The sequence below is a fragment of the Lytechinus variegatus genome, chromosome 3 (genome assembly GCF_018143015.1).
Source record: "Lytechinus variegatus isolate NC3 chromosome 3, Lvar_3.0, whole genome shotgun sequence".
NCBI lineage: Eukaryota > Metazoa > Echinodermata > Echinoidea > Temnopleuroida > Toxopneustidae > Lytechinus > Lytechinus variegatus.
This window is the reverse complement of record NC_054742.1, coordinates 41590258-41611425: the sequence shown is the minus strand read 5'-3', so window position 1 is coordinate 41611425 and position 21168 is coordinate 41590258. Positions and strand designations below refer to the sequence as shown.

The 21168-nt window shown below is 35.5% G+C and overlaps 1 protein-coding gene across 1 annotated transcript; it reads right to left on the bottom strand.

Moving 5' to 3' along the window:
- Positions 1 to 432: 432 nt before the first annotated feature.
- Positions 433 to 8199, bottom strand: LOC121411047 (low-density lipoprotein receptor-related protein 1B-like). The gene is made up of 5 exons (XM_041603525.1): positions 7993 to 8199; positions 7001 to 7132; positions 5972 to 6118; positions 2492 to 2695; positions 433 to 1579 (listed from the first exon to the last, which is right to left on the bottom strand). The coding sequence occupies exons 1-5, from the start codon at positions 8051 to 8053 to the stop codon at positions 1089 to 1091; spliced, it is 1035 nt and encodes a 344-aa protein (XP_041459459.1). The 5' UTR covers positions 8054 to 8199; the 3' UTR covers positions 433 to 1088.
- Positions 8200 to 21168: the final 12969 nt, after the last annotated feature.

Sequence of the window (21168 nt, the reverse complement as noted above, 5' to 3'; positions counted from 1 at the left end):
AATCATGAGAATAGTAATGCTTCCAGACCAAAGAAATTAGAAAAAATCATGATAATTTTCATGGAAATTAAGGATCTTTACTATTATAATGATTTATTATGTACACATTAAGAGCCACTTACATTCTAACAACAAAAATGATACAAAAATGAACAATGATAACATACACTACAAAACAAACAGATAAATGATTTATCATTCACATCTTTCTCTAATTTTCATTTAGTGTTCCAATCAAGTACAAAAATATAAAGATATCATGTGCTGTTCTGTACAATATTTGTATTAAATAATGAGCCTCATTTTTCTTCAAATATATAACAAGTATATCCATTATACATATGATTAATATAGAATATGTATGGAATTCTTTTTATATAGATTAATAACCCCATTATCAAACACTGAAAATATAGGAGAAATGATATGAAGATTAGCATTTTGTCAATGGTGAAAAAAAACCTGCGTAGTCTCCTAACAATCAACTTTAGGAGGGCCAAACATGTCTGACATAGCACTACTTGGTGATAATGAATGGAGATATGAAGTAAAAAACAAAATATATGCGCACTTTGATGCACTAGGATTAGTGTTTTAGTATGAAACTTGGCCTCAAATCAATTTGTCAAATCTTAGCTCATTGAAAAATGTCACTTGCTTCCTTTTGTCAAGTAACTCTGCAAAACGCTGAGCAACAAAGCTCAGCATTTTTTCCTAAACAAATTTGATTGATTGAACATTTTCGTTGAAATGTTTCATAAATAGGAACCACGTCATAACAACAAGGATACAGGCAAGTATTGGGAAAGTATTTCATACCTGACAATTACATAAGACTATCATTTGGTAAATGCATTAGTTTGTCTATTTTACTGATTAAGGATAGATAATATCTATAATTCTATTATAATTATGATAAGCAAATCAACTGAATGAGGAAGACTATTCAGCATACTTGATCTACACAAACATGGATCCTATATAATACTTCTCTTCAAAATACAAATGTATCTGATGTAGAAAAATCTGTGGTGCTGCAAAATTTGAAGGGGAGGAAAAGGCTCCTTCAAAGCGAGATTTGGTTGGGGTCACGTTGACTGGACTCTCCTCAATTCAAACTCTTCTAACGGACTGTCTGTCTGTGACTGGGAGGATGGGCCACCTTGCCCTGTGCCACTACCCCTGAACAAGGCACGAGGGGAGAATGGCATGGGTCCAATGGGTGTATTGTTACCGGTGTTAAATGCACTGCTAGGCCCTGTGGTGTAGTTACTACTGATCCCACTCATGGTGTCGAATTGATCGCTACTTGGCGTCTGCAGCTGAGATTGACCGCGATGCTGCTGCTGTTTGGCCATGTTACGCAGAGCCAACTCGCTACACTCCTTGCAGAATCCTAAGATGGCATCATAGGTAGGGGGAGGGCTTTCAGGGGTGCGTAGCCTCCATCGTGACCCAACGCTGAATTGGCTGGACTGGGATGGGGTGAGGAAGACGTCCCCATCAGGACTACTGGGGGAGGGGTGCATACACTGGTTGTAACTGGGAGGGATGTAGTCATTAGGCTCGACTGTTTCCACTGTAGTCACATAGACATACAAAATGAAACATAGAATGACTCATAATTCAAAAAAAGCATTCAGGTATTTTTCTCATGAAAAAAAGAACCATCCATCCCCCTCCCCCCAAAGATGAAGAGAATACCTCATAAAGAAATTACATGAAAATAATGATATCTTAAGAAGATGTGAAATTGGTAAAAAAATCAAATTAAGTTCAATGAAAAGATAAGATAATAGAAGAGGAGAAATGACAATGTAATGTCTTTTTCAGTTTCTAATTCAGGATATCAAAGCATATTTGTTTCATACAAAAGTCTCATCTTATATCAATGAAGTCCATGAATTGATGCATCATTATTTATTAAGGGTTAACATAATGTAGCTATAAACTACTCCTGCTTAAGGCTGATAATATAAATTTTGGTTAAAAGCACACAATTATCAGGTAAAATGTGTCAGGAAAAATGATACTGACCATTTCCACTACTCCATGGCAAGTATACACATCTTCTGAAGGAATCAAGACTTCCCATGAAGAAGATGACAATTTTTTTAGAGCAATAAAGTATGTCTATATCCCTCCATAGGGGCAATTTTGGGAATTACCACCTCCAAATTTTTCTATGTATACATGTAGCTAAAATTTGTCTATGTATACATGTAGCTAAAATTGCATATGGATAAATCATGACAATTTCAACTGACTCAAGCCATACATCATTGATGGAAGGTACTCTAGCCATAAGGACACTCAAAATACCCTTTATACTTCTACTTTCCCTTAGGTGTATGCCCTCTTTTGGGGGATTGAAACTGAAAATTCTTTACACACAAAAATTGGCAATGTTGAAACATCAGTAAATAATGTGACTGAGCCAAAAATTAGAGATATAAACTTATAAATAGTATCAAATGAAGCTAGAACTCACTCTGCAAGCCTGCTATATCGACACCCTCTACGCTGTACACATCTCGACTCAGGGTCCGACTGTATGGACTCTCTGGGCCATCCCTCTGTTGCCTCAAGTACTGTAAGATTACACAGATGCAAAGAGCCACACCGAACATGACAAGTAGAACAGCGACAACAGCAGCTCCCATTGCAATGCCGTACTCCGCAGGGGAAGACGATCCTATACAAAGCACAGAACAAAACATCAGTGTTTCAACTGAGATTGTGACTGTTGCAGATCCCAAAACCCTGCAGCACCTACTCTGAAGCAAAAATCTTGAAGTCAGGTACAGTAAAGTTGACTTTTTGTCGACAAATGAGATGGCTGTGCCATGTGCCAATGGCCAAATACCTAAAGAATTGGCATAGATGTTGGACATGAATTGAAGTTGGAATACAACGATCTGGTACATTGATGGGACTCTATATATCAAGCAGTGACAAACATGACACATTTTCAGCGAATGTTTTATTCATATTCAGAAGAATGCTCTCCCTTTGACGTGCATAAAGTGATGTATAATTCATCTTGGGCAAGTGAAGATCAGAAAATCAAAATTTTATGAAGAAGAGATGACGATATGTCAAATATGTAAGTGTGATACATTTTGGAGAATTATAAATAATCAAAACACAAATTTTATAAAGTGCCTGGTTCATCATTATTAATAATCAGTTTGAGGTCAACTACAGGTCTGCAATATGTGGTCTCCTCTCAAAGTACATTCATAGTACTATATTCCTCTTAATTTCAACATGTAAAAACAAATGTATACTTTTCATCAGATATCAAGCATGCAGAAAATTCTTCAAATTCTTCTCTTTGTCTTCTCTCAAGCATAAAATTCTCTATTTCATCTGTTACTACCACAGATTAAAGCACAAAAATGAGCATAATATAACTGCTTTCCCAATTCACAATGAAATTTTCACGTTTATTTTGGTTGGTTGGAAACTTAATACTATGGAAGCGGGGGAGGGATGGTAAGAGACTTGGAATCAATTGAAAACAATTTCAAAACTCAAGTCTACCCCAGAGAAATTTTACTTAAATAAAAACACTGACAATTTCATCAAAATTGGTTGTAAAATAAGAAAGTTATGACATGTTAAAGTTTTGCCTATTTTTCAGTTATATGCACAACTCAGAGATATGAAAGTGAGAGAGTCAATGATGTCCCTCACTCACTACTTCTTTTTTTTTACTGTTTAATTAGAAAATATTATAATTTTTACAGATATGACAATAACCAACTTGACTAAATTGCAAACCTTAAAAAAATGGTAATTCCACATGTTTAGGGAAGAATAAACATTTGTTTCACATAACAATGACGAGAAAATTGAAATATTTCATATACATGTATAATGAAACATAAAAGAAGCAGTGAGTGGATGATGTCATCAGTCTCCTCATTTGCATATCCGCTAGGATGTACATACTGTTTTGTAAAAATAAGTTAAACTAATTTGTCATAACATTCTTATTTTACATCCGATTTTGATTAAATTTTCAGTGTTACGCTTGTTGGATTTTTTATTTTAACTGAAATCAACTTTTTTTTGGTGGACTTCACGTACAGTAATCGATCCCTTAGAGTTCCAAGTTTGTGATAGCAAGGGTGGAAATTTATCCCCAAAGTTAGGGGTGACCAGGGGCTGGAAAAATTTGACAAGCCGCCCCCCCCAAAAAAAAAGGGTTATCATCACAAATGTAAGGTCATTTCGACCAAAATAAATTTGAAAAGCAAAAAAAAAAAGTTATCACCAAAAAAGTGAGGTCATCTTGTCCAAAATACATGTTTTATTTAGATTTTGAATGATGTATTTCTTTCCATCATACAAGACCAAAAATAGTAGGGGGACATTTGATAATGTGCGATTTCCACCCATGTGTGATAGACCGCTGGTTGTCTTCTTGAAACAGAAAGTATGAATTTATTTGCTAAAGAGCTAAAATTGATAAATCAATAACTTTGTAATTGATTTTAAAATCAGATGTATGGACCTTTCTTGCAGCAGCCCTCATGACCTCCAATGTATTTGCATGAAAATAACATTCATCAAGATATCCATAACCATAATGACAACATCTTGCTTCTCACATGCCTATCAACGAAAGGTCAATAAACACAGTTACATCGTTCAAAGGGTTATTTTAGGATCCCCACAAACACTCAGAAGTGTAGGATTTCCATTTAGATGTTGCTACCCTGGTTCGCTCCTCACTTTAGTCCCTATTGATCCTGTTGGATGGGTGAAGCATCTTTGCAAGGAAATCCCAAGAGTTGAGTAGAGCTCCTTGCCATTTCACCAAGGAGAAAGCCAATACCGTTCAGACATGAACGGATGAATCAAGATTGTACCTCACGTCTACTCCCGGGGAAGACTATTGATAACACCCAGTCAATTTGAAAAATTCTATCAGCAAAATCAACCTGATTTTCATTTTAGAAATTGAAACTAGGCGTACAAGATGTGGCCCTAATTGAAATTACAATTTCCACTTGCATTATTCATCGATTGCCCTTAATCATGATAAACCTTAAATTGGCACTGGATGTATCTATAATGCAATAAACATTCTGACCGAGTATGCTTCAAGTGAATTGAGATTCAGCTGTGAATACGGAATAATACTTTTGTTAAGGTATTATGGATAAGCAAAAGCCCCTAGATTCGATCTGCTAAATTTGCATATAATATGTTTTAAATTACACACACAAAAAGGTGAATGCCTGGTGGTGCAATCTCCCCTAGCTTGCTAGCTAGGAATATCAGTTCTGGATTAAAAGGGATTGTATGTTATACATGACTTTAAGCATGACTGTTTACCTTATCTTGGGTCAAATAAGATACTCAATCATTTCAATTCCCATTACTTTAAAAACTTGCGATCTCACTGTTTCATAAACAAAGTGTTTTTAGAAGCCTCAAAGCCCCACTAGTATTACCTTTGACCATGAAAAAACAGACCTTCAAGACAAGCCTAAGTTGAAAATTGCAATTAGTTAAATTCTCTTATTCAGTAAACTACAGATATTTAAAGACTTTGAAAATGTTATGCATTCGATATTGTACTTCAAACACATTGAGAGAATGAATTTCATACAATCATTCGTAACACATTACTGCCAAACAGTCACTGGAGGGAACATTACTTTGTAATGCATATCTTTGTGAAGATCAACTTTAACCATTAATTATTCATCATTGATTTTATTCCAGATTCCCGATCTTTACCCCCCACACACCCCCATTAAGCCACCACACCTTGTAAGAAAGGAAGACTACCCCTTTGGATACAGTGTTATGAGAGACATGTTTCTAAACTCTCCTGAAGTTAATCTCCTCTCATGAATTCAAATTCAACCAATTTGAGAAGTTGTTTTTTTTTTTGCTGAACCAGAGCATCATATTCATTACATTTGGTTAAAAAACATATTTTTTGGCTCACCATTAGGAATACTGTCGTTGTGGCTGCAATCATAACCACGGAAGCCCGGTGAACAAGAACACACAAAGCCAAATCCTGAGCTAGTTGGAGTACACGTACCCCCATTCTTACATGTACAACGGGCGATGACTGCTGCCAAGTGGTGCCCTGATAATGATTAAGAAAACATGTACCAAGAAAGGTCAAAGCCTTTGCTAACACTTCTGAACTTTGCATAATATACCTTTTCGAGTTCTGCAGTCACATGCTCATACTTTTAGATTAAATTCTCAATACCATAATTAGCATGATTTTTATCATCAACATCATAATTAGTATCATTATTATCACAATTATTATGAATATCATTAACATTATCATTGGGGTTATCATTATTTTACAATTGAATACTATCATTATTGTGATCATCACATCACTATCATTCATATCATTACTATTGCTATCACTGATATCATAACAGGTAGCCCATTTTTAGGGGTTGCTGACTGATGTGTATTTGTTTAATTAATAAGAGAAAGTAAAATGGGCATGAAAAAAATACAGAAAAGCATTTAAGTAAGGAAGGAATCTCACAAGATGAAAGATTTTTTTGGCAAAACAAGAATTAAAAATAGCTTTTAGAATTCATAAATATCATTACCAATATCAACAATTAACAAAAGCTTTCAGAATTCATTTACAAAATTACAATCATCATGTATTCAATCACCATATACAAAAAGCATATGTACATACAACAAAAGGATGCAAGTAGACCTACAATATAATTGAAAAAAAAAAACCATTACAAGTAAAGTGGGAGCAACAAGTAGGTCAGGGGACACAAAAATGAAATTCGACACTGTTGCCTGGAGACAGGAGCCCCCTAACACACTTCTCCCGCACTACATAATTACAATATGGAAATTCTATACAAATGATAATGCACAGGAAAGGGGATAGGAAAAGAGGAAGTGATGTTTTTATTATTCAAATAACAAATAACATTAATTGACAATAATATTAGTTTTATGAAGAATGTTTTCTTACGTTTAGCCTTCCCCATAATTTCACATTGATCCCCTGAGTATTCTTCAGTACAGATGCAGTAGTATCCTGTATCACTATCTTCCATACATGTACCTCCATTCTCACAATGGCAGTCTGATAGATCAATAGGTTCTGAAAACAAACAAAAACATTAAAACTCTACTTTCTTGCAATTCTTTCTCCCAAGACCCCAGCAATATAAAAAGGTTGGCTATATCATTTGCCATATAAATGTTATTTTATAATGAGTGGAAGTACAACTCATGTGACAAAACCATTGCTCTTTGACTCTGCAAAAATGCCTTATAATATCCCATAGAGCTGCAATTGTTATGCCATGACAAAATGTGAGGAGTGTTTGTGATACAAAATGGCTGGAAAGGGCTATAAATGTGATTATGAATGCCAGAAAAATGTTCATTGGTACAGACTTGTTTTCTCAAATCTATTATCAGAGCCAAATGAAAACAGAGTAAGATCTTTCTAATGGACAGGGTCGTAACAGGGGTCAGTGGCCAGGGGATGGTGGCAAGAGCAAAAAATTTCCTGGTCATATCATGGCATGAATAGGCAATGGCGTCACAAGGCAAAAAAAACAAAATTGAGGGGGGCAATATGGTGTATCGGGAAAAAATGCGAGCGAGCATAAATGTTGACATTTTTATTACAAAAATCAGGGGGGGGGGGTGGGCCCAGTATGTCGCGTGTGGCAAGAGGTAGCTTAATATAAGTCCCGAGCGAGCAAAGCAAGCGAGATAAAAAAATCACCTTTTCATGAGAATATTAATGTAAGTTAGGTTTTGACATGATATTCAGAGAAATATAATACATTTTCCTTTGCTTTTCATTCTTTTCTCCTTTCTTATTGTTTGGTTGTAGAGCTTTTGGGGACCATGGTCCAAACTCTTCCATACAACACTGCTACATGAGTACTAGACTACTAATATGCGAGTACTAGACTACTAATAAAGATTGAACTTGTGGCAACTAACCTGCACTCTGGCGCCTACTAAGCATTCTCCTCCCCTCTTGATTAGCTTGAAGACAATGCATCTCATCCTCATCATCCGCAAATAGACAGTGAGGGAGCCCATCACATAGGGCACGATTTGAGAGACAAATCCCAGAGGAAGGGCAGCTGAAATAACCAGGTCGGCAAAGTCCTTCTGCATCTTAAGGGAGACAATAAGAAGTTAAGAACAATGATAAGCAGGATGGTCCCTCAGGGGTTCTGAAGATTGGTCGTGCAACCGTTTGTAACAACATATTTTGCACATGTACGCAATTAGCGGTCAGAAAAATTGAGCACCCAATTGTGAGAACCACTTAACAGAGAAACTAAACTTAAAAGGAGGAATAAAATCATGTGAGAATAAGTTATTCAGATATCAGTTTTCATCTACTGATGTAAGATTTTGGTTTGGCATGGAAATTGAATATAAAAAAGAGAATTTGGTAGCATGAGAGAGGAAAGAGGGAGGAGAGAAAAGGATGGCAAGGATGAGTGAATGGGAAGGGGTGCCCTACATCTTGCCAATGAAAGAGTGGTTAGACACCCAGGCACTCTCACCCAAAGCAAATTGAGACAAAGATTAATCTTAAGATCCCTTCTCCCTTATAATCACTTTCTATCAAGTACATGATGATCGAGGGAGAGAAAAGATCAATGGTAATCACTAATTCCCGGCCATCTCAGTTTGTCATCTCTCTCTCTCTAAGTTCTTTGTTCTTACAAATGCAACGAAGAGTGTATGCGTCATGACAAGTTATTATACATTACGTGACACAACCATTCCACATCGAAATTCCACACTTTACTGCTGCAGACACGTAGCAGAATATCATTCCACCTTTTCTCGAGCAAGCAAGAGGGGCTGAATTGCAAAACAGGGAAGCACGGAGGATAAATTTTCATGTCCGATTACACCTTGGAGCTCACAAAATCAAATTCATGCAAAACAGCAAGCAAGAGAGATTTCTTTTTCAATGTCTGGTAGTTTTTCTTTTTTTTAATTGCATTGTGAGTTTAGATTTCCTCTTCATATAGTAATGCAAGCTGGCTACTGCAAGGCATTGCAATATCTTCTAAGATTACAGGATCTTTTTACCTTGATGCGTGTTGTGTAAAGTTTGCAAGTTTTAAGACATGTTTCCACATGTATACAAAATCCAAGAAAATATTCATTTTCATCATATAATGAATTTGATGACATGGATTAGTGTTGCATCTCTTCCAACGTCCCTTATCTGATCATAATGCATGGTTGTGTGATCTCAACAATTAAAAAAATATATATAATCTGTTTATTATTCATGTTTGTACAATGCCATCTTTCACCACTCATAGGATTATCCAAGCATATGGGAATGAAGAGATAGAAAACTTGATATTGTAGACTATTTTACACTTGATGTTATTTACGCTTTGAGTTTTTATTAGATTAAAAAAATCATAATCTGAAAAATACAAAGAGTAAAATAAGATAATGTAGAAGGGGGAAATGTTACTAAAGAAAAAAAATCATTTCAAAATGACGTAGATGTGCAGACAAGGTACCAACCATATTTGTTTCACAAGTAAATCATTTCTATAAATATACATACTTTGACCAACATTAAATTTGATCTGTCACATGGTTCTGTTATCCCAAGATAAAAAATCAGACAGATAGACGACCTGAAACAAAATGCCTTCAGTAACTACCTACAGATGGCAAAGGCCTAAAACAGTAAACAGCAGCAAAACTGATATTGCTACACAATGTAAAAAATAAAGCCTTGGAGGACCATCTAAGGAAAGGTGGGTAATTCCATAATGAACAAAAGTAAAAACATTCCTGGTAGATTTTAATTTTCATCTACTTACAATTATGTTTACTTCAATAAGAGTTTGTTTTTTCAAAAGGTTTAAGAATATTACACTATACAATGTAGGAATATATTTTTGTAATTTCTCTGCTCCTCACAAAGTAGAAAACAGAAAACAATAATCAAGTAAGTAGGATCACAACCATTATGACCTCCGGACCAATGGAAACAAGTTGAAATGATCTCCTAATGTCTTCCTCTAGGTGTCTTCCTTGACACAAGTCATAAACATGTATTGATGAAAGAGTACTGCCCATTTCAATCCATTAACGATTCTCTTGGCAAACACTCAGTGATTCATATGATGTCAATATGCCTTCTTTTCCTCACATCTTTTGAGTCGATCCCTCTTTCCTTCCTCTTTCTCTCTGAAATCTTCAAATTGTAGGAAATTCACATCTCAAATCTAATTTTGCATTAATAATTTTAAATACAAATACATGCAACAGACATAGAAGGAAAATTACAAATAAGCAAAGAGCTTTTTCAAAATGACCACCTGATTTAGAATATTGCGATATATGTTTATGTAGATTTGATGTAAATATAAAATCAATATCTTGGAATTAGAAACATAGACGATGCTTACATCAACAAATAAGTGAATGAGTATAAATATTTAAGAAAATATTCCCAAAGGCAAAAAAAAGAGTGGAAAATATGACTGAGACAATTAACCAACCATGCTCTTATGACGGGTTGATGGGATACAAATTTTACGGTGCTCTACCATACCTGTATTTAGTGAGGTTAAGTGTTTGTAAGGGAAAAGTTTGAAGAGATCATTTTCTTCTGAATATCATATTCTTCTGAATTAAACTTCATATTGCAATTCCACAAGTGCAACATAATCTATCATATTCTGGGTAGGAGAGTCACCATGAACACTAGGTCTGTTATCAAGACTATTTAGTAGGACTGTGTCTCCCCAACTCTCAACTCAAGCCCATGTAATATGAGTATTGTGTTCATATCACCCCTCCATACTATTGCTCTGAGATGACGGCAGAATAGAGGGGACAAGATGCCTGCTTCTATCGGCATCGATGGGGAGAAGAGGCTTTCATCGTCTGATTCAATTTCACTCATCTATGAAAGTAAATCCTTTAAACGTGATGTAAATGTCTGAATTCTGAGGTGTGCAGCATCAAGTTCAGTATGCAGGCAAAACTTATGTATAGAGTAGGGTCTGATATACCTGCATGAAAGACTACACTGAATTAGCTGGTATCATACTTCAACCTTTACAAGCAAAGTGGATACAGGCTTGGCCTTAGTCAATATGGAATTATTATGAGATAACTTTATGACTTTATTGTCCATAAAAGAAATTATTTTTTTCACTGGTTTACACACATGTAGATACAATGTATAAACACAGAACAAAACAAAAGAGTAAGTAATAAAAGTTTGTAGACTATTTTGTTTTGTTTTAATACCCCAGGCAATGCTATTCCTCTTTTAATTTTAAAAATCCTCTTAAATAACTTCAGCTTCTACCTATCACGCTTCAATCGGAAAAAATGTAAATTGTTATTCATCTTTACACCTTGAAATCCTCTGCAAGTGCCGAGCCTGAGAAGAACACGTGACTAAATCTTATCATATTTCATTTTGGAAAAAATAGATCCAGGCAAGACTGACCTCTATATGTGACTGTTGTCCACTCTGCATCTTCCCTCTCTCTCTTTCTCTTATCCAAGACACTAGAACTCTCTCCAATCTTCTCTGTCTCTCTCACCAAACACCATTCCTACAGCCATAAGTCTAGTATTGCTTGGCTTATTCAAAGTAACAATAGCAGGAGTCATTGTAATAGTAGAATAAGTAGAAGTATTAAAAGCAATAGTAGTAGTAGTAGCAGTAGTAGTAGTAGTAGTAGTAGTAGTAGTTGTAGTAGTAGTAGTAGTAGTAGTAGTAGTAGTAGTAGTAGTAGTAGTAGTAGTAGTTGTAGTAGTAGTAATAGTAGTAGTAGAAGTAGAAGTAGTAGTAGTAGTAGTAGTAGTAAAAGTAGAAGTAATAGTAGTAGTAGTAGTAGTAGTAGTAGTAGTAGAAGTAGAAAGAAGTAGGAGTAGTAGTAGAGGTACTAGTACTAGTAGCAGCAGTATCATTATCATCACCAATGTCATTATCAATATCATCATCATTAGCTGGGGCAGAAGAAAAAATGTTAACATCTACTGTAGATAGAAAGACTGCGATTCAGTGATGCAGGTCTAAATGATGGATGGATAGATAGATAGATGAAAACACATAAACAAAAGTGTACATAATTTTCTCCATGCATCATAGTTTGATGACTAAATTCTGCATTGGATTACAAAAGTATTTTTACAAAGTGAAATTCCAGATAAATACAAGTGGAATGCCTCTGGCCGTCTCACCTGCATCACGCGGTTCAATATAGCAGCAGTGCTGACTTTGAATACTACTCTAACTCGCACAAGATGTTCAGTGATACATGGTTACTCTTATGTCCACTTTTTATGAACTAGACCAATAAACTTACAGAGATTCACCAAAAAACCCCAACATGGCCAAAGTTCATTGACCTTACATGACCTTTGACCTTGATCATGTGACCTGAAACTCAAACAGGATATTCAGTGATACTTGATTACTCTTATGTACAAGTTTCACGAATCAGATCCACAAACTTTCAAAGTTATGATGGTAATTCAACAGATACACCAAATTCGGCCAAAGTTCATTGACCTTTGACCTTGGTCATGTGACCTGAAACGTGCACAGGATGTTCAGTGATACTTGATTACTCTAATGTCCAAGTTTAATGAACTAGACCAATAAACTATCAAAGTTATGATGGTAATTCAACAGATACCCCTGATTCGGCCAAAGTTCATTGACCCTAAATGACCTTTGACCTTAATCATGAGACCTGAAACTTGCACAAAATTTTCAGTGATGCTTGATTACTATTATGTCCAAGTTTCATGAATCAGATCCATAAACTTTCAAAGTTATGATGGGAATTCAACAGATATCCCCAATTCGGCCAAAGTTCATTGACCCTAAATGACCTTTGACCTTGGTCATGTGACGTGAAACTCATGCAGGATGTTCAGTGATACTTGATTAACCTTATGTCCAAGTTTCATGAACTAGGTCCATATATTTTCTAAGTTATGATGACATTTCAAAAACTTAACCACAGGTTAAGATTTCGATGTTGATTCCTCCAACATGGTCTAAGTTCATTGACCCTAAATGACCTTTGACCTTGGTCATGTGACATGAAACTCTAATAGGATGTTCAGTAATACTTGATTAACCTTATGGCCAAGTTTCATGAACTAGGTCCATATACTTTCTAAGTTATGATGTCATTTCAAAAACTTAACCTCAGGTTAAGATTTGATGTTGACGCCGCCGTCGCCGCCACCGCCGTCGGAAAAGCGGCGCCTATAGTCTCACTTTGCTTCGCAGGTGAGACAAAAAATGAAAGTTTTCCTGGAAAATTTATGATGCTTAATAAACAATGATTATATTTTGTTTACATTTATAATGACTGTATTTTTGTAGACTAGTATTTCCAGTTTTGGGGGTTTTACAACTATTACTACTATTACTCCTACAATATTTTTTAATGTCCTACCTCTGTCAAGTTTGAATAATAAAAAAATATATCAACCAAATAGAATAAAGGATAAATACACCGGCATACCAACCTGGTGGAGTAATAGGATAAAGGAGATTCAATCAGAAATTTGAATGATAATCAATGCCAACTGAATGCTGCAAGTGCGTCTCAGTAAGAGATGGACCTTGTTTATGTTTTATTTCATTAAATCAAGATGGCTTCTATGCTCAAGCTTGGGTAATTTGTTATTCATCAGAGCATAACCAGCTTAACAAGGCAGTTGATTGAACAGCTGTTGGATGGGTAATCATGCAAAGATTTATTTAATAAAAATTATCCAGGTCACACCGTGGCTACCCAGATACCCCTACTGCATCTTACACTGTTGATGGTCAACATAGGCTTTCTGAGTTTGAATCAGAATATGGATATGCATTATTTTCAGCTGGAATGCATCTTGAAAAGATAAAGCATGCATCTAGGGCAACCAAGGTTTAAATACCACCTGTATCAAAGAGATGAATTAAGAACACTGTTCCTCTTCATTGAAATTAGTGGTGATCGACCTTCAAGCTCCAGTAATGAAAGTGGAGGCTTGGCATCCTTTGGCCTTAAACAATATCAACTTCCTGCTTCACTTCCATCATCTGAGCCTGACAACCAATGGCCACTGAAAATGATATTTGAATCAATATGCAAACAGTTGTTGACAATTTCTACAAATGTATTATGGTAAACTTCATTTGAATAAAGATATTGACCATATTAATTGTGAATAATACTTATGGTATAATGTTCTCTTCCTTAAATTAAAACCAGTTAAAAATCAAAATTGAATTTCCTGATTTTTTTTCTCTGTAAAAAAATGCTTCCACTCCTTGATGGCACTGTCACACCTTGGCGTTTTAGACAGCGTATGCCCGACGTATGAGGAATTTGGCGAATACGCTGGCGTACGTCGAATACGTTACAGGGAAAGTTTTGCATACGTTAAGAGTATGCTAAAACACGCTGGTATACGTCGTCATACGGCGAGGTCGTCGATCGTTGATACACGTTGACACACGTTACTCGTAAGTTACTCATAAGTCGATGTACGTCAAGATAATGTCCAGCGTATCCTAAAACTTACTTCTAACCTATGAGTAACGTGCTTTGAACATATGTGTAACTTAACTGCAACGTATATTGACGTATGAAGACGTGCTCCAGACGACCACAAAACTTACTGAACGTGTTTATAACTTACAGCTACCGTATAATGGCGTATTGACAACGTTTATAGGAATTGGTATATAAAGGTGGGGTTCACAGGAGTTTTCTTCGGCATGGCGGTGGTGTTGATACGGTGATGTATCGAGCGGTTATGATTTGAATAGTCGAACGGCAGCCTTTTTATAGGCTACGACACGTGTTCGTCAGCGATACGCTGCCACGCGCTATGCGTAAGTTAGGCTATCGTAGGGAATAAGTTGTGTACACCAGCAATACGCTAAGCATTAGTTGGAATACGTTACTTATAAGTTACGTAATACGTTATGTATACGTCCAACTCGTTATGAATACGCTAAGTATACGCCCAGAGTTGAAAAAAAAAAATCACAGTTCAGCGTATGCCGACGTTTTAGAGAAATTTTTATACGTCGGGCATACGCTGTCTAAAACGTCAAGGTGTGACACCATTAACGTCTTCAATCTCTATGTTAAGTGGATTGAATAACAGTTGTAATAATCTGTTTAATAAACCAATGCTTATAAATACCATGTGTATCCCATTGCTGTGTCTATTGACAAGTATTTCTGATTAAGACAGCAATTTAGAGAATTTAGCAAGCAATATTCAATGAATTGTTTGAAAGAATCATTGAGCAAGATGACAAAGAACAAAATTGCTCTTGATTATCTGATGTTTGATGCATATATTTTGTGGAATTAATAGGCAAAAGACAAGATTTCATTTTTTCCTATAGTATCTGGACATTCAACCCCTATCGGGCTATGGTTCGTTGTACCTAGAAACTCATGAAATAGCATTTTGATTTACGTACATGTAAATAGAAACAAAGCGAGAGTTCCTTCACTCTTGTTCTATGCAGAGGCACCTCTCTTCTATCTTCATGCATTTTCATCGACAGAAATTATCCACATGACAACACATCTCATCGTCTATACTGCAACCCTCCTAGCAATCTGTCCTTGCAGAAATGCTCAAAACCTCAAGAACACTTCCAAAGCAGGACAGGTGTGCAAATTGCATGTGTTATTCACATCATTAGCTTTCCAATGATTAAAATTCCATTATAGAAGATCTTTTAAGGAATAAGTGCATAAAAAGAGAAATGGAAAATAGCCCGGGAGGGCCTGGGGTTGGTACGATGCGAGGCAATGCTTCTTGCCTCGGAGATGACTGAGGCGAAACTTAATCCGGCATGACAGCGTGTAATGACGGATCACACCATCTTAAAAGGTGGCAACGCACTCTCTATTTCTCTGACTCTATATTTGGCATGCAGTTGTATGCATTATCAGTGATGGGGAGAACATAAAGGATAGATATTTCCTAGTGATGTTCTTGGTGGCAATCACACTAACAATTAAAGTCAATGCCTGAAACCCTCCAGAGCGAAACAATGAAAAAGTCTTTTTTACGCATAAAACGTAAGTGCTTGGCAAATCTGCTTGGAAAAATATAATAAAATATTATGGGTTGAAAAACTGAAGTTTATTGGATAACTGAGCAACATATGTAGCAACCGCATAGTATAGACCTAATGATCCATACAGGTAAACTTACTAATGACAGCATTCATTTTTTAGAATGTGAACAGGACTTTAAGGCTCCCACTCAATCTCCTTGACATTCAATGTACCCTTTCATCACTTTCTACTAATGATGGCACTGCACCTTCATCAATTTTCATATCGATTTAATGTTGACATTATACGTCTTTAAAGATGAAATGTTCATGTATTAATCCATATTTACAGCTTCTATGAATAGCAATTGCTACTAATACAGCCCAAGATGACATAAATGTACTTTTTAGGTTTTCCTTTCCTGTGAGACAACCAAAACCACCGATGAAAAAAATCCATGTACATTAGAACACACATGTTGATGCATCACCGGAAGCTTATTCTCATGACATAAGACGCCATTATCAAAATACTAACAAACTTTCTTCATCATAAGTACAAAGTTTCCATGAATTTTTGAGAACTGGGTTAAACACATCCAAACATCCACCTTGATTAAATCCATACCAACATAGAACATTCCCCAGGAACAAAGCTTTCATTCCTGTATGAAATTGCCAACAATATTGTAGGCGTCATTTCCATTACACACTTAAAGAGAGAAAAATAGAGATTGTACAAGAAAACGAAAGAAAAATGTCAGAATTCAATTGGAAAATTGCTCATTTTAATTTTGAAACAGTTAACAGTGACTCTAAATATCAATGTCTTGTCAATGTAGAGAGTTTGGATAAAAGCTACATGTTTGTTTTTGCATATTTGTTTTAAATTCAATTCAATTTTTCAATTATCCACTTTCAATTTTGATTTTACATTTATCATTATGATAAAATTGTAATAGTAACATTTGAAGTATATTAAAAAATTTCTTTATGCTAGCGCGTAGGATCAAGAAACAATGTAATTCTATACGGATTAAACAAAGTGATTCCTTTGCGAGATGTTCTATTTTGTCAATCTCTCGCTGATTTTCTGAAATCTATATTTGGAATTTGTTAACATGCCACTGCCTGATCTCGTATAGCGATGGGCCAAATTACTTGCATGCCACAATATCGCTACCCAGAAACATAATTTTGCATGCATCTCTTTTGCTCTCCTTGAAAGGGCAAGCCAACGACAACTCGGGAATTGGGTCCCCCTGATTGGTAAACTCCTCTGCTGACAGTTTTTGTTTTTATTTCACAAGTGAGTACACTGTGACGGCTCTGGCGTGATTTGAAATTTGTTCAGCTGAGTGAAAAGGAAGAGTGGCCAAGCTCATGAAACTGTGACATAATCATGCAATCTTGATAGAGAAGGTGTGATGAGAAAAGAAGAGGATCTAGATGCAAGCAAGGGTGTTGAATATATGCCTCAGAAGGTAGGATTCCCCAGGGTATTGAGATACTGCATACCCAGGAACCTTCTATAATATAGAATTAGAATATATAATTACAGACCCATTCTAATGCCAATTACATAGTCACAGAACTATATACCTTTTTATCTAGTTTTGAAAAAAAAAACCAATGAAAGGGATTAAGAGGTGGATGCGATTAAGACTAGACATGCTAAATTGCAGCCACCATTTAATACAGCAAGTCATTTTAATCATCTTGTTTGTGGAGTTCATATGGTTCAAACCAGTTTTCAGGCTGAATCCACATTTATGATTCGCAATAGCTTCCTCTTTTTTTTAGCAGATTGCTTGTGTTCCACAGTATTGATCATTAAAAAAATATTCTGCCACTGATGATAGTCACTCGTTCTGGATTTGATTGTGCACAACACCCAGCATAGTCTTGCCTCATGAATATGGGTGAAGCATTATACGCTCTTAATATCAAGGATTTAAAATAGATTGGTTGTGAATTTACATTCAGGTTTGAAATTTGATTTTAATCAATTTGGACTTGAAATATAAACAAATGTTCAAGATTTAAGACAATGTAATTTATATAGCTTGTGCTTCGCTTCAGAGGCATTATAATATATCAGCAATTTTTGTCTACTGCTAGCGCTATTCATGCACAAAGATCAGTATTTGGCCTACATCACTAGAGGTCTTTGCAACTCTCCATCATTCATCTGATTGTTTTCCTTTGCTGGACTTAGAAACATCCATTAGTCAATTTCAAGGAGAGGGAAAATATCATAAGAGAAGAAATTTAGAAAAGTCCGAGATACCTAATGGAGCAATATATCATTATCAACTGACATGTATACTGGGAGTGAATATTCCAAGGATTATCAGGCATCAGTATATCAACATTAATATCATTCTTATCATCTTTAAAAGTGTCATACATTTTCTTATTAATACGATGAAGATGATGATAATTGTCACCATCATAATTGTCATTATCATCATTACCACTATCATCATCATCATCATCATCATCATCACCATCATCATCATATCAACACTCTAAAATGGCAAGTTAAATCACCATTTAACTCTTCATGCGTTACGTTCGCATTATTGCACATCTGTAGGCGTGTTTTGTTCGCATTTTTGCACAACCACACATTTCCCATAGACGTCCCCTGTCCCATTGTTTTTCGAACAATTGCATGCCCCGGAGTGTGCCTACATGTAGCTTCAATGTATAGCTTGGCGTTTGTGTATACCGTAAATGTGTACCGATTGATCGATCGCGCGTGCGACATTAGTTAAGCGTTTGACGGATTATCGCAGTTTACAAATTACAGAATCGTTGAGTTTTCCATGAAAATTAGTACTTATATCACATTTATTTCCCCCCCCCAAAAAAAAATCAATACATCCTGATCACAGCCAGGAAGTTCATTGAAAAAGGAGAGGAGAAAATCAATAAAACCCTCCTCACAAACAATACCATGGCCAGGTTTATTGTTAAGAGTCTGTGACTCATGGCACGAATGTGAATGAGACCCTTTCAATGGAGAAGAGTACCTTGACCAGGCAAAAATTTACTCTCTTTTATTTTCCACGATATATGGGCTATTTATATCAGATTATCATGATTTTGGTATCAATACAAAGCTTATGTAATTAACAGTCCAAGTGGATAAATAAAAATCATGCCACAAACACAAGAACCAAAGTAAAAGGAGGGCTAAATTTTGTTGGAAGTATTGGGAGAAAGCATTTAGAAAATGTAATTTACTATAAAATTTTCCATGATTTATCCAATAAATTTATATACAATAAGAAAGCCCAGGAAACACTCTACAAGTTTGCTACACAACATTTTCTTTCAAAATGATAAGATAAATAGTTATGGCACTCTAAATAACAGAGTGTATTATACTGCGTAGAGGGGATCACTTCTAAAATAATGCAACAGACAGGGGGTTTACAGGTGAACGCATGAAGAGTTAAGATGGTGAAGAATGGCAATGATTTCAAAGTGTTATATTACCTTTTTGTGTGTTTTAGAACCAATGCTAACACACTTAATACAAGTATCATGTTGAGAAAGAATACTCCTCTGTAATTTTAAATGATTGTAAATTTCATTTTTAATAGTGTATTATCATTATTGTTACTCTTATCAATATAACTAGTATGATTATCGCTGTTGTTTATGAAAATCATTTTGTCAATGTTACTATTATTTCAATTATTTTGATTACAATTATTTTATTTATCATCACCATTACTACAACACTACTATATACTGTCATTATTATTATCATCATCGTAATAGCTATCCTCTTCACCATTATTACTATTGTATCATTCACAAGTTATGTTTTCAATAATCTTTGGTAGATAACAACCAATCAATAAACTAATTCAATTGTAATTTTCAACTATGCCACTGACATAACTAAACTTTGAGCAATAATGACTACTTCAATCTTCCATTTTTTAAGACATCCTGAATAAGCTAGCTTGTGAAATTCCAAGTGTTACATGGATAGTTGCAATCAAACACACTACAGCTAAATCAAATGGAAGTATCTTTTTAACCAATCAGAATCACAAAATGGGAACTTAAGTTTGAATTCATTCAGTTGTGTTTGATTACATTTCCTTTCACTGGCCAAAGTATATTATTACCAGACACATAAAGAGCATATGTATAGGGGAAGAAATCACATGAAACTATACACTCTGTCGACTCTTGAAATCTGCAAATTCTTAGGACCATCAATTTTCAGTCAGTAACATGTTCAATGGAAAAAAGTACTGTACATATATCATGACAAGAGGGCAGTATGATACAAAAACATTAGCAGTGTTTTTTTTTTAGGGGCCGCGGAGAGGGGAGGATTGGCTTCAGCCCTCCACTTTTTTTCAAAAAGCCGTATACAAAAATGTAAAATGACCATATGATTATGATTTTTTTGCATGGTCAGCCCCCCCCCCCTCTGAAAAACCGTTTCGTTGCCCATTTGTTATCAATGTCACAGAATAAGATCTGCAAATGAAAACAATGGGCAATCTTCTATATGGTATGCAAGTACTTATGACCAAACATTCATGTAAACAAATAATTTCAAGCCCTATTAACTTGAATTTAAGTTTACTTACCAATTCCTCCCTTTTGTCCAAAACAATTTACCCCTCCACATTAAGCATAGAATTTGCTCAAGGTAGCTCCAGATATCTTAATATTACTGCTTTTCCATTGGCTAAGACACCCTTCCCTAAATCCCTACATTTGACCATGCCCTTCCAACTGCTTCTGTCTTTAAATATAGCATGTAGGTCAGATACACAGGAAAAGGTGTGCTTTTGGGTGAGCAGTGCTAATAATACATATCATGCACTAATTTCAGATGAATTGACAGGTAGACTTGACATTGACATATGAAGATTAGCGAATTAACTATAATTTAGACGGAAAGGCCTGCAATGGGCTAAGTAAGTGTATATGTGGGAGCATTCATCATTGTGAAGCTCATGAATACCTTAGACAATACAAACAATGTGCAGATTTTGCATGTTGTGTTGTACTATAGTGAGTTG